Raw genomic sequence first — 22,500 nt, 5'->3', positions numbered from 1 at the left:
TCTACTCTTGCAGTTGTAAATGTATTTAATAATAGGTTGTTTTGACTGTAAAGTCATGTGTTTACAGGTGGTTCTTATCTACAGGAAAGGTTTGTTTGTGTAGGTTTAAGTGTGTGTTCCTATTTCTCTTTTAGCCTTGTGTGTGTGTGTGTGTGTGTGTGTGTGTGTGTGTGTGTGTGTGTGTGTGTGTGTGTGTGTGTGTGTGTGTGTGTGTGTGTGTGTGTGTGTGTGTGTGTGTGTGTGTGTGTGTTCCAACCGAACCCAGATTGTCTGGATAAGTTTCTGTATGCGGAACATCACAGAGGAAGCAGTTGATTTTCAGATCGTATTTCATTCCCTCTTTCAGATTGACAGTAATGAGTGAGTGTATTAACGTGGTGCAGAGGTCAAATTTGTTCATGTGCGGGAAAGATACAGTAACCTGGGCTTGTGCAATCATGCTCAGAAGCCTCGTAGGAAGACGGTCATTGTGTGCGTTTATGCTGCTAAATAAAATCAGAAACTATTTTCAGAGGTTGTTACTCGTGAAATGAGCCACAGGAGAGCTCTGAGTTCATGGAAAGTGACTCTCTGGACTGTCTCTCTGTGTGTCTCTGTGTGTGTGTCTGTCTGTGTGTGTGTGTGTGTCTCTGTGTGTGTGTGTGTGTGTCTCTGTGTGTGTGTGTGTGTGTGTGTGTGAGATTGACGTATCCTGAAGATGAAGTGGAAATTGTTCAGGACACGCACACACTCACCAGTTTTTTTTTTTGTTGTTTTTTTTTTAAGTGTCATGTTTGTATTTGACTGTAAATGACAAAGTAAATGTGAACTAAATGTGGATTAAATCGTGATTAATCACATCCAAAAGAAACTCATTTATACTCATTAATATATTTAATATTATATATTTTTTTTATGTCCTATATATATATATATATATATATATATATATATATATATATATATATATATATATATATATATATATATATATATGTATATATGTATATATGTATATGTGTACACTCACTAAGTGAATTTTATAGAAGTGCTTAATCATTTGACAGCACTGTTTATTTATGTGTATTATTATTATTTAAAAACTCCTTATTTATCAACTATTAATATGGAAGTAATTGTCATCAAGTCATTTGGTTTATGACTTGATTGCTTTGTGGTCTGCTTTTGAAGCTTCGTTGCGTTAAAAACGCTCCTAAACGTCACATTAATCTCTGTGTCTCTGCGTTCAGGCCGAGTCTGGTTATGGCTCCGAGTCCAGTTTGAGGAGACACGGCTCCATGCTGTCCCTCACATCAGCCACCAGCGGATACTCGGCCACCTCCACCTCCTCCTTTAAGGTGAAATGAAGCGTCTTGCTGCTGAGTGACGCAAGCATGGTAACAGGTCATGCCTCTCTCTGCTGTGAACTCATGGCTTTGTGACTCACAGAAGGGCCACAGTCTGCGGGAGAAGCTGGCAGAGATGGAGACGTTTCGAGACATCCTGTGCAGGCAGGTGGACACCCTGCAGAAGTACTTCGACGGCTGCGCTGACGCCGTGACCAAAGACGAGCTCCAGAGAGACAAGAGTGAGTAGACCGTGTGTGTGTGTGTGTGTGTGCGGGAGAGACGAGGATATGGAATACGCTGACAGACGTGTTTAGACAACACTGAACCTTATTCAGCCCGCAGCGAGGTCCAGATCGCTCTGGATGCGTCTGTTGTTGCAGCACAAGGGCCTGTTGATTCACACGGATGATCAACTACCTCTTTTGTTCGTCCCAGTCCTCTCTCTCGTCGCGTTGTGTATTACGGTACGCGTCAGCTCTCAGTACGCGAGTGGGCCGACCCCGGGGCCGCGAGTTCACGCTGACTGCGTTTGTGTGTTTTCTCCGCAGTCGTGGAGGACGATGAAGACGGTTTCCCTACCACTCGCTCCGATGGAGAATTCCTGCATAACAACAACGGCAGCAAGGAGAAACGTGAGTGTCTTTACTGATTTCTACTCGTGGGAAACTGCAGCTGGTTTTTCACGCCCAATGAATTCTCCCTGATTCAGCTCGAGGAGACGGTACTGGGGCGCCACTGACATTATGAGCAGTTTGTCCACTTAATTTACTCCAGTGATCCAGTCATTTGAGCCTGCCGTAATGAATTGTGTGGAAATAACATACTATAACATATAAAGTCAGCATGTCTCCAGTGGAGCTGTGTTTGACATGTTTTCATCGAGTTTCTGCATTATTATTATTTTTTAGAGACAATGTTATAAGGCTAAATTGAATGTGGCTTTCAAACCATATTGAAAAATGAATACTTTTATAAAATCATCAACCAAATATAGCCTTAGATTTAATTAAGACATATGTAAGCTATTATATATGTTGTTAATTTTGAAATGCATTTTATAAATAAAGGTGTGTGTGTGTGTGTGTGTGTGTGTGTGTGTGTGTGTGTGTGTGTGTGTGTGTGTGTGTGTGTGTGTGTGTGTGTGTGTAAAATGTTTAAAATGTCAATTATATAATATATAATTATATAACTACTAATTATAACTATACAACAATATATAACTAAAAAAGTTCACATTTATTTATATATATATATATATATATAACTTGTATAAAATATGTAATGCTTAAATGTGTTAGTATGAATATAATGTATATCTTAGATAATATTGTATATAATATATAGTCTTTATGTATATGTAATATTTTTATTTATAATTGCATTTATTTATTTTTGCATATAAAATATATGTAATACATGCATAAATTTTAATGTTTTAAAATGTATAACTCAAGCAACTGTTGGTTAGAATAAATGCCCAGAAAACAGAGTGGATTTATGACTTGATGTTTCATTGCATTATGCCTGATGTCTGTGTAACACTGTCCCTCAAATGAATGCCTTGGCTTTTCAGAGTGTGACTGGGTTTGTTCTCTCTCCCCATCAGTATTCCAGTGTCTGAGTCATAAAGGCATTAATGGGATAGATTTTAAAGGAGAGGCCATCACATTCAAGGCGACCACGGCGGGGATCTTGGCTACGCTTTCTCACTGCATCGACCTGATGGTGAAGAGAGAGGACAGCTGGCAGAAGAGACTGGATAAGGTACGACGCTCGTCCTTGAGCTGATCAGATCAGAAGAGAGTGTTTCTGTAATTCAGGGCTCTGTTAGCAGACCGCCGCTTGTGTCCGACGGAGCGAAATATTCACAGTTAAGTCATGCGTGAACAGGATCTGGTACATCTGCCGTGGCCATTCACAGCTAAAGTAGTTATAACTTTGGCAGAAATATTAATGATGTATGTGAATAAATATGATGCATTAGTCGGCCGATCAAAGTAGGCCTTCCATGAACACTACTTTGCACTAATCAACTAGAGCGGAAGACAACTGGTCGGTTTCAAGGTTTTTTTTATTGTCAAATGTATTCGGTTTTAGGGTTTTCATGCAAAAATAATTTCCCCCACTGACAGCTGAGGTCAAACTAGTTTTCAGTGACTTAAAATAAAATTGAAAAATATAAATATCGGATGAAAAAAAAAAAAAAAATATATATATATATATATATATATATATATATATATATATATATATATATATATATATATATATATATATATATATATATATATATATATATATATATATATATATATATATATATATATATATATATATATATATATATATATATATTATATTTATATATATATTTATTTATATATATATATATATTATATATATATATATATATTTATTTATTATATATATATATATATATATATATATATATATATATATATCATATTTATTTATTTTTTTTTTCATCCGATATTTATATTTTTCAATTTTATATATAAAATATAAAAATTAAAAATTTATATATAAAAATAAGTTTAAGTACTAAAATTGAAACATCAGAAATAGGTGGTTTTTTTTTTTACTTTATAGAAATATAAAGATAAGAGTTTAAATTTACTTAAAATTGAAATGTTAATAAATGCTGTACAATAATACATAACAGAATTACTAAAACTTAAAAATCTAAATGAAAGTACCAATATTTTGAATAATCTTTTTGTATTTTCAAATACAATATGTCATCCTATATAAATAATACATTTTAAAAACTTCAACTAAAACGAAGAACAGAAAATATAGTTATTACACTAATGGAAGAAACTAGAAAAAACTGATATATTTTTGCCGGTAAGAATGGTTTGCATGGCACCAGCGCGACAGTTATTATTTTTCATTAAACATTTTTTTTAATGCATCGTACGGTAGTTAAAATAGCGTGAAATAGTAGTGAAATAGCGCTATATTTAAATCAGCTGTGAATAACTGCTTCACCAGAGAAGTTCCTCCAGCGGTTTTAATGAATGTGGAGCGTGTGATACAGAGGTGGAGCTCGGTCCGTCTGCCGATGTGTCGCAGTCAGCAGCATTGAGCACAATACCGACACATACAATCAGAGCCAGAACACGGGCGTCTTGCTTCTGTCTGAACAATGGAGCTCTTCAGAGCAGTCCTGCGCGGTTACGCTCTCTTGCTCTGCCCAGATCACGCCGAGACATTAAACATCACGGCGGCAGAGCGTTTAGTCAGCTGAAGCCGTTCCCTCTCTCTCGCTTTCTACAGGAGATGGAGAAGAGGAGGAGGGTGGAGGAGGCGTATAAATCGGCCCTGTCCGAGCTGAAGAAGAAGTCTCATTTTGGAGGGCCGGATTACGAGGTGAGTCGGCTTTTCTGTGAAGTAGGCAGAGCTGTGAAGCGTATGGAGATGTTCATCTCGTTCTGTCCATCAGGAGGGTCCAAACAGCCTGATCAATGAAGACGAGTTCTTTGACGCTGTGGAGGCCGCTCTGGACCGGCAGGACAAAATAGAAGAACAGGTGAGTAAATACAGACATTCAGAGGCTTAAAATGATCTCGAAGACCACTTTAATCAGAGCGTGCAAAACTAATCATGCTACTGTATAATGTGCTTAAAATGCTAGGCCTTAGATGTGAAATATTGACTTGAAGCCACATTTAAATTTAATATATATTATGTTTTTTTTATTCATGAAATTAATACAATTTAACAACACGTACGTGTTTATAGTTTTCTAATGTTGTTGGACTGTCACATGAGTGAATCTTTTCAATTAAATTACATTAATATTCTAAATATATGAACCATTTAAATTATTATTCACTTTAACTCTAATCATAAAAATAAGGGTATACACGTATTACTGTTGTAAAATAAATAAAACGCTCAATTTGACAAGTTGCAACGCTAATATTTATGTCTTCCATTATTCACTTTTAAACACTGAAACTTTTATGAAATGCTCTACATTTATTTCATGATTTGATTGATGTGATTTCTGCATGTTCTACAGGCTTATTTAGAGCTTGTTTTTAGTCCACACTAAATACAAAACATCTTTTTATAGATAGAGATTTTGCCAATCACACAATAATAATTTTTTTATTGCCTTTCTTAGACTATTATTGCATGAGCAAAGTCTAATATTGACTCGCCTATAATTCATATGTGTTGAGATATTAGTATAAATGAGTTATATTAGCATTAGAATCAAATTAAATGCATACGTGTGTAATTATTTTTTTGTATTCGAATGCATGTCTCAGACTTTTTATATTGCTTGTGAAACTCTGCAGGTAATGGGACGCATTAACCTCGTGTTTTGATGCCATGAATAAAAGCATCTGCTAAATGCATGAATGTAAATTGAACGTTTTTAAAAATGTAAAGCAAACATCTAAAAATAATAATAAATAAAAGCAGTTTATAGTCTGCATATTATCTTAACGCATCCTCACTCTTACCGAGCAACCGATAACATTTCAACATTTCACTTTCCAGTCAAAAGCCAACGGAGAAAATCGCTCTGAAATGCATCGTTGCTGAAGTATTTTTTTTCCGTGTGTGTTTTCGTAGACTCAGTGTGAGAAGAGCAGGATACAGAGGAGCAGTTCAGTGCCTTCAGGAGACATCTTCTCCAGCGTCGGCTCTCACCGGTTCGCCGAGAAGGTGAGCTCATTCTTCTCATCGTGATCGTCTCTTCTCGTGTCCTTGCTCTTGGTCTCTTTGGGGGTTTTTTTTCCTCCTGATGAAGCTGCGTTTCTCTCTTGTCCCTCACCCGTGTAGCCCCCCTCTCGTCCTTCCTCTCCCTCGTCTTCTGCTGTAGCCTTCGCTCCTTCGCTCCACGAGCACAGATTCAGTGCTGAGGTAACGGCGCCCTCATGCACACTCGACCAACACGTCTCGAATGCCTTCGCAAACATTGCACCTATGCATGCGCACTGGCTGTTTCAAACCCTAATGTGCTGCCTACTTAGTCAGCAGGACTTCCTGAGCATCAATCCAGACATTTTAATGTGTCCTGCATTAAAGGATACCAGGAAACATTTTTATTCAAACTACATTTCGGGAGAAAAACAATACTTTAATTACGTGTAATTAATACGTGTCAGTTTCTCATTTGTACAAGCTGAATTAATAATCGTAAATAATTATATAGATACTTATTTGTTGTTTATGTGTAAAATTACATTAAATTATTGCACACGATTGATTAAAAGTGTTGCAATTGAGACTTTTTTTTAATCTTATTTTTGTAGAATTTGCTGTAAATATAGCCTTTGATGTAGGCATGGTATAAAATTTAAATAAGTAATATTTTGGGCGTCACTTAAAAAGGTCTTGATTTTTATAATTCTGCAGATTTTGGAGGGGAAAAAAAGCATCTCAGCTAAATATACAAATGTAAATATTTTTAGCTTTTCAAGAACTTCGAGCATATTAATGAATAATGCTAGCGTTTCTGGGCGTTGTTTTAATGTGGGTATAATGGTATTGCTAATGCTCAAAATTGCAGTCCGTCAAAGGAGTCCATTGGGTTTGAAAACACTCATTTAATTGGTCAGTTTTATTGGTGCTTTGTGTTTGCCTTTTACATTTGCAGCTAATAATGCTTTTATTGCTTTTTAATACGATAATTTGCATGTTTAATAGCTTTTTAGGTCGCATTGTAATCGAAATGCATATAATTTGCTTTAATTCATATTCCTGTTCTTATTATTTATTCATCTGTACGTGTTTGTATTATGTTAATAAGGCAGTGATTAAATGGCAATTAAATAAATAGTCAGTAGTTTAATGCTGAATAATGTAAGTTTAGGGAGTAATATGAAAGCTTGTTTGCTTTGGGGTATGAGGAGGAAGAGCTTGAGCTCAGAAAAGTGTGTGCTGGGGATGTTTTTGTTTCACTTCGAAATACAGAAGTAATCCAACATTAACAGAAGAGCGCCGTGTAGTTCTCGCACGCAGTGTTACTAATGTACATCCTCTTAAATGTGAGGGCATGACCTCTGACCCTCTGTGCTGTGTTTTGGGCAGGTGGAGGAGATGGTTCAGAATCACATGACCTACTCGCTGCAGGACGTGGGCGGAGACGCTAACTGGCAGCTGGTGGTGGAAGAGGGAGAGATGAAGGTGAGCTGCAACTAACGTCTGTAATATGTTATTTTGATCTGATGTGTGTTCTTTAGTAAACGGGCTCACTCTGTGTGTGTGTGTGTGTGCGTCTCTGTTCGTCTCTGTGTGTGTGTGTGTGTCTGTGTGTGTGTGTGTGTGTGTGTGTGTGCGTCTCTGTTCGTCTCTGTGTGTGTGTGTGTGTTCGTCTCTGTGTGTGTGTGCGTCTCTGTTCGTCTCTGTGTGTGTGTGTGTGTGTGTGTGTGCGTCTCTGTTCGTCTCTGCGTGTCTCTGTGTGTGTGTGCGTGTCTGTGTGCGTGTGTGTGTGCGTCTCTGTTCGTCTCTGCGTGTCTCTGTGTGTGTGTGCGCGTCTCTGTGTGTGTGTGTGCGCGTCTCTGTGTGTGTCTGTGTCTGTGTCTGTGTGTGTGTGTGTGTGTGTGTCTTTCAGGTGTACCGGCGCGAGGTGGAGGAGAATGGGATCGTGCTGGACCCTCTGAAGGCCACACACTCTGTCAAAGGGGTCACGGGTCACGAGGTGTGCCACTACTTCTGGGACACGGATGTCCGTAACGACTGGGAGAGTGAGTGCACACACACACACACACACACACACACACACACAGAACATAACAGATATAAAAGATTAAAGTTATTGCTCAATCAGTCAGTTATGCAGCATTCTGTTTTGGTTTTTCCCCCTGAGATCCACTTATAAGTTTTGTTGGCATGATCAGTACCGAGTCAGCTTATTAATTACTTATTAATCCACATTTTGGCATTTGAATATATGATTAAATATTTAAGTAAATTGAACAAATCTTAAAAGCATACATCATCATATTAATGTTAATTATATGAGCTCAGTATGATTTTGATTCTGCGCTTATTTGATCAAAACTATAGTAGAACGAATAATATTGAGAGAATTTATTGCAATAAAAATAATATTAAAATGTAATTTATTCCTGTGATGAAAAGCTGAGTTTTCTGAAGGGGTTGCTTTGAGTTGTGATCATGTGGAAGAGTGTTTTTATATACTGTTTAATATATTATTATATTTTTAATTCATTTTTTATTTAGCTTTAAATTATACTTTCAGTCTTTATTGTGTTTATTTGTTATTTTATGTGCATGTTTTTTTTTTTAAAGATTTCATTTAAATTCTTTTTTTTGTGTGTATTTTATTTAACATATTTCCACACATTTTAGTGCTTAAACTTAAATTTCTTTAAAATGGTTCACATTTTTTTTAATTTTTACAAATTTTTAGAGTAACATTTTACTTAACCCTGGTATGTAGTTAAACATATAATCATAAATCAGTTTTGTTTGTATGACAGTACATATATAATCTAATAAAGATATTTTATCATCAGTAATGGCTCATATTCAATCAGTTTCAATTCAGTTGCTTTAATACAGTAACCTACCAGAACACTTTCATTCACTGGAGAATTCAGCCGTGCCTCCTAATGATCACTGACACAATCGATAGTGGTGCATCATGGGTAGAATTACTCATCATTGTCTAGTACCTCTGTTTCAGCTCTTTTTTTTTCTCTCTCTCGTCTCCAGCTACTGTGGAAAACTTCAACATTGTGGAAACGCTGTCCGATAACGCCGTCATCATCTACCAGACTCACAAGGTGAGGGGAGCGCAGGCCCTCTCCAGGGCACTTCTTCTCGGTGATTTGATTGGCTGTGACGGAGTGTGTTGTGTTGTGCTCCGTGTAGAGAGTGTGGCCGGCGTCCCAGAGAGACGTCTTGTACCTGTCTGCCATCCGGAAGATTCTAGCCAATAACGAGAACGATCCAGACACGTGGCTCGTCTGCAACTTCTCGGTCGAGCACGAGAATGCCCAGGTGAGTCTGGTTTCCATGGCAACTGCTGAGTCAGTCTGCATCAGCAGCAGTTCAGCGAGTTCAGTGCAGCATCCGTGGATCAATTTTAACTTGTGTGTGTGTGTGTGTGTGTGTGTGTGTGTGTGTGTGTCTCACTGTTTTTCTTGATTTTTATCCTCGTGCAGCCAAACAACAGATGCGTTCGTGCTAAAATCAACATTGCGATGATCTGCCAGACGCTGGTCAGTCCACCAGAGGGAGACAAGGAGATCAGCAGAGACAACATCCTGTGCAAAATCACATACGTGGCCAACGGTTAGAGGAACCGCTCTCTCCCTCACAGCTGACTGAAGTGATTCATATATTCACACATTAAATATTAATGTTTGTTTGTTTGTTGTGGCCTCAGTGAATCCTGGCGGCTGGGCCCCTGCGTCCGTCCTGAGGGCCGTCGCTAAGAGAGAATATCCCAAATTCCTCAAACGCTTCACTTCCTACGTCCAGGAGAAGACCGCTGGAAAGCCCATCCTCTTCTGAGCAGGTACATCTCATGACTTTACGTGTGTGTGTGTGTGTGTGTGTGTATGTATGTGTGTGTGTGTATATATATATATATATATATATATTTATATATATATATATTTATATATATTTATATATATATTTATATATATATATATATATATATATATATATATATATATATATTTTTTTTTATTTATTGTTGTTTTATACTTTATGCTAAACATACTAAATAAATATTATTAATATTACCATTTTAAAAAATCTGATTGTATCTTATTTTATTATAAATGTAATATTACTATTGCTGCTGTTTAGTATGTATTATGTTCAATGTATTTAATAATGTAGTAGTAGTAGTACTAGTGTTATTATTCTTATTAATATAATACTGTTATTGTTGTTATTTTTACTCCTATTAAACTTGTAGCGCTATTTTATTTATTACTTTGTGTATTAAATATTTAATATTACTATTTCTACTGCTACTATTGTTATTGTCTTATTTCATTTTTTGCATATATTAATTTCTTTTTTAAAAACAATTTTCTATTTTATAAAAATATTACTGGTGATATTATTATTATTAATTATCTTTATGTATTTAATATATTTATTAATGGTGTTATTGTTACCGTCATTATTATTTTTAAATATTTATTGTTATTTTTAATATTATGGGTGGTATTGTTATTATTTATTATTATTTTTTTATTTAATTTTTTTTTGGATGAAATTCACTATTATTGCCTGTTGTTTGCAGCTCCCCAGTTCGGCCGTGGGTGTGCTCGACTCCTTCAGTTTGTGCACACTCCTCTAGCTCCTCAGAAGACTCCTCGCGTCCCTCTCCAGACTGTTCTGAATCCCGCTGTCGTCACAGGAAGCCCAGCGGCGGCCATCGCTAGACGCTTGATGCCGTTCTGTAGCGCCACGCTAGCTCACACAGACAGAGGACTAGAGACGCCAAACGCCAATGTCTGTCCCACCTTTTCTGGCAGAGATCTATATTGATATGAATATATATGTATGTATGTAAGTAAGTGAGATGACAAGTTTATATATAACAAAGAGTTTTGAAGCTGAACACGAGACCGGCTCTGTTTTAGTCTTGTTTTTTGTTCCCCCCCACGTTTTGAACAAACGCTTCGCTTTCGCCGTCCTCGTAGAGTTGTTCTTTGGCGAGGGCCTGTTGGCGAGTGAACTCTATGAACCTGCCGTTCGTCTGGACGTCGGCCGTCTCTTTTATGAAGCGCAGGATGTGCCGCTGACGAGGAGACGCTTCGTTTCTCTCTTGATTTCGTTCTGTCCGTGTCTCAGCAGCTGATATACCGTAGCACAAATCCAGATCGATCGTGACCGCCTGAAATTTGTAAAACATCAGCGCGCAGATTATTTGTATATAATTTCATTATTGCTTCAGATCGTCAGTCGATGCTTTTACCTGACTAATCCGACTCCATATGCCTTAGTGTGTGTGTGTGTGTGTGTGTGTGTGTGTGAGACTGAGAGGTGTGTACCGACTCAAACATTTCTAGAAAAGTGCCTCATTATTGATCTTGCTGATCGTACCGCCCGTGTTCATTACAAACCAACCTGGAGTCCTGTGGTGTTTATACAAAGATCATTTGATATTGATTTCTTACCTCAAGTTATTATTTAAAAAAAAAAAATGAGTCATCAGAAGAGCATCCTCTTATTGGAGGAGCCCGGACGCCGATCAGATTCACTGTCCAATAGGGAGATGCGGTTTAAATTAGGGGCGCAGGTGATGCTTAGTTGTAGATCAGGTAGAATTAGTTGCGTTTATTTATTATTTTTGGATTTTTAAAAAGTAAATCAAGCATTAGTAAACAATCTCAAAAGGCACAAGCTGGCAAAATATGTTCGTATTTTTGTCTCATTTCCCAGTAAAAATATCTGCAAATTTTTGAGTCGAGATTTGATTTTTACATTTACAGCTTAAACAAAAAAACTAAATTTTTCCCCTTTTAATTAAATATTCACTGGTATTTTTCTTGATTTAAGATGAACTAATTTTGGTCTGTTTTTCAGAAAAGGTTTGCATTTTGCATCTGCAGTTTAAAATGCATTTCTTAAAATGTTAGATATCTTGTTAATTCTGGAAAAAAAATGGTTTCCCTGTGAAATGTATTTTTTAGCCCACTGACAAATATGTAGCTCATTTACATTAATTTGTCAGAAAATGCATACATTTTGCATCTACATTAATTAAAATGACACGGTCAAATTTAATATATCAGTGGGGAAAAACATGTTTTCCTTGTAATTATATATATATAAGTATGTTGGAAAATTATATTTTCACTTAATTTTAATAGTTCAGAAAAAGTCCAATACATTTTTGCAGATTTTTTTTCTTAGATATTAATACTGGAAAACAAAACAAAAAAAATGAGCAAGAAACCCCTTTTTTGCCAAACGACAAGAGCTTTTACCTTTTTTTGCAAAACGTTTTCATTAGTCGAGCTGTTCCCATGACAGACTGTTAAAGACGACGAGTAGAGCAGGCGCGCGACTACATCCGGGTACATCCCGTTCATAAAACGCCACCCTCGTACAACTTAAACATTCCAGACACTCGCGGAACGAATGTACGAATCCACCGGAGAGAACGCGTGCAGCTGAACGTGTCGCACCTGACCCCCGGACAGGTGAGCGTTTATCGGTGGAAGCAGCCAATCAGGAGAGGCGTTCTGCTCGCGTGCGCGCGCGCGTCTGACAGTCCGGTGTGTTATTAGTTGCATTTGCACTGAATGTAATGTCGTTGGGGTTCAGATGTTTCGTGTACATAATAACGTCACACTAAAGGTGTCAGGATGAACTTGTACTGTGAATAGAGGGCGGCGTCTCGGCCCTGTGTAGAGAGGAATAAAATGATCGACATCTTTCTGCAACCCCCGACTCGTGTCATTCCTTCTTCGTGTGTGCTTTTTTAACAGAACATGGGCTCAAACGAGTGTATTTTTTTTTTGCTTATTAGTAATTTTTAATGCTTCTTTTGCTGTCAAACGCGTGAATGGTCAAGTCTGTTATTTACTGCTTTGCCGGCAACCAATGAAATGCGACGTGGGCGGGGCGATGCGTCTGGTCCCGCCCTAGTCTGCAGGAGTACTTCAATTAAACTGCAGACTTTAAATTTTCATTAAAAAAATATATATAGACAGATATATACATGATATACAGAGATATATATATATATATATATATATATATATATATATATATATACAGAGAGAGATATCTATATATAGAGAGAGCTATAGAGCTAGATATATATACAGAGAGAGAGAGAGAGAGAGATACACTCACTGGCCTCTTTATTAGGTTCACCTGTCTAATTGCTCGTTAACGCAAATTTCTAATCATCCAATCACATGGCAGCACCTCAATGCATTTAAGCATGCAGACATGGTGAAGACGACCTGCTGCGGTTCAAACCGAGCATCAGACCGGGGAAGAAATATGATTTCAGTGACTTTGAATGTGGTCTGAATATTTCAGAAACTGCTCATCTACTGGGATTTGAGCACAACCGTCTCTAGGGTTTACAGAGAATGGTCAGAAAAAGAGAAGATATCCAATGAGCAACAGATGAGGCGCAAATGCTTCATGGATGCCAGAGGAGAATGACCAGACTGGTCCAAGCTGATAGAAAGACAACAGACCAAAAACAAAACCACTACACCGAATGCTAATAATACTCTGTTCATGTTTATTTGTCCAATTTTAAAACAGTTAATTAGCAAAAATACTGTGATAATTTAAAAATACGCTGATCAGTGGTTGAGCAGGAAATAAGCAAGAGTTTAAAAGACACACATATGGCTTCACGGCACTTTCTACAGCCAGAAAGCGAAAGGACTTGCTTTTGTTGAGAAAAACCAAAGCACTTTGCAGTCTTCAATTCGAACGGAAACAAGCAGCATAACAAGCAGACCCCCTTTATTTTTAGCTGCACGCGTAATATAAATAGTGCAAACATCCACATTCACACAGATTCATGAACTATTGACTATCATTAAAGTAGAGTAGCACCTCGTTTATAAGGTCCATCAGTGGAGTTCGTCACAGTGAGTTTGGCGTGATCAATTAAATACATTCATTCAGAAACCCAAGATCCAAACGGAAAATATCTCTTTTCACTAAAAAGTCTCTTTTCACTGTCACCGACTTGTTTTGACAAATCTCGAGCAAATAACGGTCATGGCTTTTAGCGCGAGACTAAACGAACGCAGAAACGCAGCAGCGTCTCGCTCATTTACTCGTCTACAAAAACGAGGCACGACTCGGAGGTCAAGGATTAGCATTTCCCAGCGGAGCTCCTCCAGACGCCCGTCGCTCTGCAGGCCGTGTCTTCAGACGCTCGGGGAGGGATGATGGGCAGAAACCGCACGGACTCCGCTTCCCAGAGTCCTCTGTGCTTCAGGAAGATTGATTCAGCTGTGGTTCAGTCTCTCGAAGATTGGCTTTTGACCTGTGAGAGGAAAAACACTTCAGATTCTAAACTAAAAAAATACCATGAAAAATCGTACTGTAATATAAAGAATTTTACATTATTTTATTAATGCTAATGTTTTTATATACATTATATAAGTCATGTTTATAGACAGGACGGGTTTTTGTATGCTAGCCCCGCTCAGGTTATCACTGCAGGTGTGTGCTGTACCTGTTGTGAGTCATGTGACTCTTGACGAGGTGTCCGGCGGCGAGGGCGGCCATCAGAGAGAGCTCTCCGGCCAGAACCGTACCACAGATCACCCTCGCCAGCGTCCGAGAGTTCTCCCCGGGACACTGATCGCTGGAGCCGTGAACCCCCAGCATCTGACCGACACAGAGCAGCGCGGTTAGATCATCACTGCCCGCAGGGGTGTGTGTGTGTGTGTGTGTGTGTGCGTGTGTGTTACCTGTAAACAGGCGTGTTGTGCGGGCAGCCCTGTTCCTCCTCCCACAGTCCCCAGCTCTAACGAGGGCATGGTGCAGGACACGTACAGATCCTCTCCATCCGGCCCCACACACTCCATCAGAGTGATGCAGTTACTGCTGCCCACCGTCTGCGCAGGGTCCTACACACACGCACACACATGCACACGCACACACGCACACTGCACTTACGCACACGCGCACACATGCACACACACACACACACACAGAGGTCAGAAACAACAAAATATCATGTGTCAATGCAGTAATTTTGCTACTAATATATATATATATATATATATATATATATATATATATATATATATATATAAATATGTTTTCCTATGATGGCATTTATATATATATATATATATATATATATATATATATATAAACTGGATCAGTAGCATGCATTGCTAAGAACTTGATTTGGACAACTTTTCAGGCTGTTTTCACAATATTTTTATTTTAATAATATTTATTAAAATCAATCTAACAATCGAAAGTTATTCTTTCAGTATAAATCTCAGCTTCAAAAAAAACTGACCCTTACGATGGGTTTTGTGGTCCAGGGTCGCATCATATCATTTATAATTTAAATGCATATGCACATGCAAAAATTGTAAGTTTACCCCGGTTTCACAGACACAGAGGCAGAATGAATGTAAATCTGAAGCGTTTCAAACACGTCAGCGCCTTTGTTTCATCTTGACATGCACACTAAGAACGACTGAAATGTCCTGACTGAAGCGCGGGTGTTTTAGTGAAGCGGCCGTACCTGTCCGCAGGCGATGTAAAGCGCCGTCACGATGTTAGCCGCGTGAGCGTTGAAGCCCCCGATGCTTCCGGCCATGGCTGAACCCACCAGATTCTTACTGATGTTGAGCTCCACCAGAGCCGCCGCGCTGCTCTTCAACACCTGAAACACAGGGCCGATTTCCGTTTTGCGTTTGAAAAGCATCCTGGGATTTGTGGCTGTCTGTCGCCCCCTACAGGAGCCCGTGTTAACCCGCTCTGACCTCTCTGACCACTCGGGCTGGTATGACTGCTTCACACACGGTGGACTTCCCTCTGCCGTGGATCCAGTTCACAGCGGCCGGTTTCTTATCGGTGCAGTAGTTCCGCTGACGGCTAGCAGACGCGTGTCAGGATAACGCGCTCCTGAAGTCTGCTCAGAGCCTGTTCGGTTCCCCACGGACACAAACACACAACGCGACTGTTCTTAATGTTATCTGTCATAAGCGAACAATAAAATAAATGAAGTGATTATTATATAGAATATTTGTAGAATTTCACTATTTTTAATTATTTCTAGAGCTGTCAAACAATAAAGGTTTCTGTTTATATACTATAAGTATGTATGCGGTCTGTATTTATGCATATAGAAATACACACACATACAGTATATTTTAAAATGTATACATGTATATACATTTATATTATTATATTTATTTTATATATGACTATACTTAATATATAAACAATATATATACATATATGCATGTGTTTATATATATATATATATATATATATAATTTAGATAATATTATATTTGATATACATTTATATTATGTATATATATATATATATATATATATATATATATATATATATATATATATATATATATATATATATATTTTTTTTTTTTTTTTTTTTTTTTTTATTATTATTATTAGCATTAATTTGATATGAGACAGCAAATTAAAATTGTAAATGGCCAATATCATATACTAAGAAAAATTCATAAGCTGTCATTCAGTTGTATTTATAGAAATATGTTTTCCTATGATGGTGTCAGTGCCCTCTTATAGGTAAAGTTATGTATTCTAGTATAATAGTTGATTTAAAATAGAGCAAGGGCATCTATTAAAGTCAGTACTGGAGTAAAGGTCAGCTGCTCTGTGACCCATAAATCTGCTGTAATACGAGAGACGCTGGAGCTCTGCTTCATCACACACACCTTTGACAGCATGTTCATGCCCATGGCGTCTCCGGTCTGAGACTGGAAGCGGATGTACAGGTTCCTCCCGGCCAGACTGACCTGCAGGCGGTCCAGACGAGCAAACCTGAGACACACGCAGAGCTACTTCAGTTACCACTGAAACCATGCCGCAGCTGCGCGCTATAGAGAGGTCATTCTGTGTGTGAGCTTTGCCCTCTGACCTGCTGGTGTGATCGAAGGCCTGTTTGATGGCACCGAAGCCCTCCGGACTCTCCAGCCAGCCCTTGACCTCCGCCGCTCGACACGCCGACGGCATCTGAACCACCGGCCCTCGAGTCATCCCGTCCGCCAGGACACGGCTGCTCACGCCCCCCGACAACTAGAGAGAGAACAAACACCATCTATGACCGGGAGTAGGACAATACAGCAAATATGGACGCGGAAACAAAAAAAAAAACATTAAAATAATAATAATCAGATACACAATGAAAAAAAAAAACTGTAACAAATGAATAAACGTCAGAAAGCGAATAATAAACAAATTAATAAACCACAGAAATCAAAGAACGGAAGAATGAAGGAATCAACAAAAGCAGGTAAACATTTAGACCGAATGACTTGAAAGCAAACTAATGCAAAGTAAAAAAGTAGACAAAATTAATTAACAATTTTTTATTATCAATACAAAATAAAAAATATTTAAAGAAAGAAATTAACACAAAGTTTAAAAAAAGAATGAGTACACAAACTACTTAACAGAAATCTAAACAAAAAAATAAATAAATTAATTTTATATATATTTATTTTATTAATTTTATATATATATATATATATATATATATATATATATATATATATATATATATATATATATATATATATATATATATATATATATAAATAAATATAACAAATAAAAAAATAAATAGTGAACGATAATCAAAAAGATCACAAGTAAAGGAATTAACAAAAAAAAAACAACAAATGAAAATACACCAATGCCAAAATGAAGAATACCTGAACAAGCAAACTAACTCATAAATTCACAAAAAGTAAAAGAATGAAAGAAAAAGAAATAAAGCAGAAAAAATGAAGAAAAGAACATACAAACAAAATGAAGGAGCAAAAGAAAGAAAATAGTCATAGAATAATAGTACAATGTCATGTTTTTTTTTTTTTTTAATTTACTTTTTAATATAAAATAAACACATGACTCACTGTGATGGCTCTGCATCCTCGGTTAGTGCTGGCCACTAAACAGCCTTCTGTCGTTGCCATGGGGACGTGGAACTCTTTCCGTCCAATAGGGAGTGGTCGGCCACGCCCACCGGCACAGGTACATAGCCAATCACATTCTCGCAGTTAGTGCCAATCACCTGAGGAAATAAGGAAACGTGATTAAACCATCCAACCGGCCGTGACATCATGACACACGTGACCCTGGATCGGAGCAGCACCTTCGAGTAGTCGTAGTGTCTGTAGGGCAGGTTCTCCAGCGCACACCTGTCCGGGAGTTTAGAGGACAGCATTTCTCTGCGCACCGCCACGCCTCTCTCTGGACTCTCCATCACCGCTTCCAGGACGGTATCCCAGAATGCCCCTGCACTCCACTAGTGCCATCACCTCGGCGTTAGAGAGACAAGAGCTCCTCTCTGAAAGAAGAGAGAGAAATAATTACTGATCGATACCTGGAGGGTCTTTAGAATCACAAGACGAAAAAGAAACAAAAAAATTAATAAATCATCTCAAGAAAGAAAAGCGGAAGAACAAATAAATAAATAAAAAACCCACCTGAACCAACAACGCCAGAACAGATAAAATAAAAAAACAATTCAAAAAACCCTGAATAAATCACTTAAATAGAAAAAAATTAAAAACAATAAATAAAAAAAGAAGAAAAAAAAAAAAACAACAACAACAAATAAAATTAATGGAGGAACAAAAAAAATTATGAATAAACACCAGAAACCGATAAAAAAAAGAAGAAAAGAACAGGAAAAGAAGGAACAGAACCAGGGGACAAAAAAAAAAAAAAAAAAATCAAAACAATGAATAAACAAACAACAAATAAAATGAAATCAGAGAATGAGTGTTTTTACAAAAAAAGAACAAAAAAAAAGTCCTAAAATCATTAAATAAAAAAAAAAAAAAAAATTCAAATCAAATCAATCAAATAAACCATAAATACATAAACAAAACAATAAATAAAATCATTAGATAAACAAATGGAGAACAGAAAGAGTTGCATAAGATCAGTTAACATGTCACTGAATTACTTTAGGGTCTTTAAGAATCCTCAGACACTCGTCCACAGGGCGGCGCTGCTGAGACTGAAGCTCGTCACTTTTCTCCTCCTCACCATCTCCGTCTGACGGATCAGGCGGCTCTCGTTCACTTTTATTCGCAGGGACCCCCATCAGGGCTTTGGGCGGGGCCCAATCCCTCTGACAGTGCTCCTCCCCTCCTCTCCTATTGGTCGGGGAGCAGCTGGGCGTGGCCACGTGGGATTTAATCGACAGGGAGGATTCCGTTTCGGCCTGCTCAAAAAACACATACTTTGCCGCCAACAACAGAGCGAGAGAGAGCGTGATGACCTGCTCCAGATCCACACTGAGAGACAGAGGGAGATTATTACTAACGACTCGATAAACAAGACAGCTTTCCATCCTCCGCAGCTCGTACCTGGACATGGTTCTGTCGGACTCCGTGTTCTGCGCGGGCAGAACCACGTCTGAGCTGCTCGTGTTGTGCGGCGGGGATTCGGTCGCGAGTCGACTCCGAGCGTGAACCAGCGCCAGACCCAAAGACTGAAACAAAACCAACGCCAGAAGCGCCAAAAAGACCGCCGTGTGCCAATTGTTCAGCCATTTAAATATGAATAAAAATGTATATGAAGTAATTAAAGCTGTATTTTCAGCATCACTCCAGTCTTCAGTGTCACATGATCCTCCAGAAATCATTCTAGTATGCCGAGAAGCTTTCTGATCGTTATCGATGTTGAAGAAAGTTGTGCTGCTGAGCATTTTTGTGCAAACTGCTTTTTACTTAATGACCAGAAGTTCAAAAGAGCATTTTATTTGAAACGTTATTATCAATGTCTTTATAAACCGTCACTTTCGAATCACTCAAAGCGCAGCAGAATCGTTGACTCCAGACGCCTCCCAAACTCACCATGATCATTTTGACCTTCTGAGTGACGGGGTTTGGCTTGTTTCCCTCTTCCTCCTCCAGAACCCGAGCGAAATGGCTGAGCTGCCAGACGGGCCGGCCCTCGCGGCTCTCACGGGACAGCTGGACGGGTGACAGGGGTCAGAGTTTGCTCACATCTGGGTTTATACGTTATACGGGGACATCTAACACTGACCTCTAACACCAGCGACACACAGGCAGGGAAGAAGGTCATGAACACGAAGTAATTGGCCAGAACCGACATGCAGCCGAAACAGCACATGATCTCCAGCTGACGCACGCCTGCAATCAGGAAGTAGTTACTGTGCAAGCCGTTAAGGTCTTTTTAAGTCATTATTAATTACCGAATAAGGATTTTAGAAGATATCTGCCCTAAAAACTGACTGATTGTTATTTACGACACTACCGCAAGAACACGATTTCCTGCGACTTCTCCACACGCGAACCGAGCGCTAAACCATCAGGTTTGCATGCCTCTGATAACTCACGGACATTGTTCCTACACCGATGACCAGACACTCCACCAGCGCGTCCAGGGTGAACGTAGGACCCAGGATGGCCATGCCTTTAGCAATATTCTCTCTGACCTCCTCCTGTGAAATTAATTCATTTATATGAATTAGTTTTTATTTGTATATAGTTTTTTCCATTTCAATTTTGCAATAATTTTGCGCTTTTGCCATTAGCGCTATTTTTTTTTGTGTGTGCATAGTCAAACTACATTAAAAAATAAGATTTTTATATCTAAAATAAATAATTGAACAAAATGCATGGTTTAGGCTTTAGTATATTATAACACATTTTGCTATAATGTTCAAGCAAAGCATGCATGCATGTTAAAGCCACAAAATTGTCTCGATAAAATACAATTTAAAAACACAAATCGCGTTTTTGCACCTGCGAGTTTGAGCTGAGAGCGAACTTGGCCAGCGCTGCAGGCTTTGGACAGGTCGATCAGCAACAGGAAGAACGGCAGAGCCTCGCTGCAGGGACACGGCGAGGCGTTTAGAGACAAGCTTGAGGACACGAGCGGGTTCGAGAAACACGCGAGATTCATACTTCAGTCCTGTGAGCTCTTTGCCCAGAAACTGAAGCGACCACGGTGCTGAACACAAAGCTGGAGAGAGACGGTGAAGAGGCCAGCGATACCTGGACACAAAATACGCACATCGTAACACAGTACTTTTTATAACATGAATGGTTAAGCTGAGAGGAAATTGTGCGTTTATACTCAAAAAAAGCGCATTTGTAGCGGTGACCAATTAATGCCTTAATAATATTCCAACCATCTGGCATAAGAAACACCTTTCACTGTTTAATCAAGTTCTCACTTGATTACATTTCACCTCAGAAACACGTCAGAAAAAGAAAAAACTCACCCAGTATGTATTTGGGCGAGCTGGCGGAGGTTTTTGAACTGGAAGTAGATGTAAGCGATGGCGGCGCATCTCGTGATGGTTAAAATGTTCACGTCGCGCTTAGAACTTTCTATAAATGTGCAACAAAGCGAATCTGCACGTTAATATCATATAAAAATGCTATGATATATAAGCGTGCGTTATGTTTTAGTAAAGATCGTAATTGCCAACCATACAGTTTAGAGCTAGACTTGGTAGATAATAAAAAGTTCAAACAGGAATTAAGTCTTGTGTGTAAAATATAGAGAGACAAAACATTTTATAATCTGAAATGCGATCTTTGAACCTCCTGTGCTTTGGGACACTGATGGTTTCAGCCACGAGATCTGGTAAGCTGGCAGCGATGGCGTTCATGGACATCAGACACATGGTGACCGCAACTGTCCCCAGGATCACCTCCCAGGGATGAGAGGCGACGAACAGGCCGTGGAGCCTGAAAGACGCAACGACAGCATCATCCCGGCTTCAGCGGTTCACCTGCCAACAGAAACACAAACCCATCAAAACTCATCCACACCTTTCGCTGAGAGTTTTTAGATTAAAGTTCAATTAAATGTAGCAACTATACAGACACTCCTGATGTGGAAAACATTAAAATACCCAAAAGCGTGTGATCATTTTTAATCAAAATAGTAACACACATTAGACACATATTCAACCGAGCAATATTATTCAATAAATAAACTATTTTTAAAACGCTATACCTTCCTTTGATTATGGTTTTTCTTCACATATTTTTATTTCAGTTTGTAGTTACTCTGAACTCCTCCCGAACTTTTTATATGAGAAAACCTTTAATGGATTCAAACATCTAATATTTTAAACGTAAAACATGTAAAAACAATCGCCTAACACCAAATGTCATTAACAGAGACGCATACGTTTTGACAAGAGAGATTACGCTGACTCTGAGGTCGTAATAGACAGTCAAATTAAGCATCGTCATATTGCCTTTGTAACACATTAAACTAACCAAAAAGCCGTTAGTTTATTGCCTCAGTAAATTTGTCAAAAACGATTAGCTGACAGCATGCTAGAGCTAACTTAGCATAGGCTAAAAAAGTCACGGCTATCGTTCGGCCTTAAATTCATCATTCACACCGATAAACGTCAAGATAACTCTTTTATCTTGATTTAAGAATCAAATCTTTAAAGGCATAACTGTAAT

General features: G+C 38.3%; 1 protein-coding gene and 1 pseudogene across 2 annotated transcripts in view; one reads left to right on the top strand and one right to left on the bottom strand.

The window, feature by feature from the left end:
- LOC122332567 (ceramide transfer protein) overlaps nt 1-12,754 on the top strand; it is a 29,777-nt gene extending 17,023 nt beyond the window's left edge. Inside the window, exons 4-18 of one of the 2 annotated variants that reach the window (XM_043229899.1) lie at nt 1,230-1,337; nt 1,429-1,567; nt 1,877-1,960; nt 2,935-3,092; nt 4,629-4,721; nt 4,795-4,881; nt 5,940-6,032; nt 6,150-6,230; nt 7,401-7,496; nt 7,924-8,056; nt 9,051-9,121; nt 9,210-9,338; nt 9,503-9,632; nt 9,727-9,858; nt 10,603-12,754. In XM_043229899.1, the coding sequence (XP_043085834.1) occupies nt 1,230-1,337; nt 1,429-1,567; nt 1,877-1,960; nt 2,935-3,092; nt 4,629-4,721; nt 4,795-4,881; nt 5,940-6,032; nt 6,150-6,230; nt 7,401-7,496; nt 7,924-8,056; nt 9,051-9,121; nt 9,210-9,338; nt 9,503-9,632; nt 9,727-9,854 (1,530 nt within the window). In that variant the 3' untranslated portion in view covers nt 9,855-9,858; nt 10,603-12,754. The remainder of the gene's footprint in view (nt 1-1,229; nt 1,338-1,428; nt 1,568-1,876; nt 1,961-2,934; nt 3,093-4,628; nt 4,722-4,794; nt 4,882-5,939; nt 6,033-6,149; nt 6,231-7,400; nt 7,497-7,923; nt 8,057-9,050; nt 9,122-9,209; nt 9,339-9,502; nt 9,633-9,726; nt 9,859-10,602) is intronic. The other variant, XM_043229900.1, reaches the window with a different exon arrangement.
- A 795-nt stretch (nt 12,755-13,549) lies between these two features.
- LOC122332581 lies at nt 13,550-21,765 on the bottom strand (annotated as a pseudogene).
- Nucleotides 21,766-22,500: the final 735 nt, after the last annotated feature.

Source organism: Puntigrus tetrazona, unplaced genomic scaffold, assembly GCF_018831695.1.
Source record: "Puntigrus tetrazona isolate hp1 unplaced genomic scaffold, ASM1883169v1 S000000116, whole genome shotgun sequence".
NCBI lineage: Eukaryota > Metazoa > Chordata > Actinopteri > Cypriniformes > Cyprinidae > Puntigrus > Puntigrus tetrazona.
Note: the sequence above shows the minus strand (reverse complement) of the source record. Positions and strands in the feature narration are given on the sequence as shown.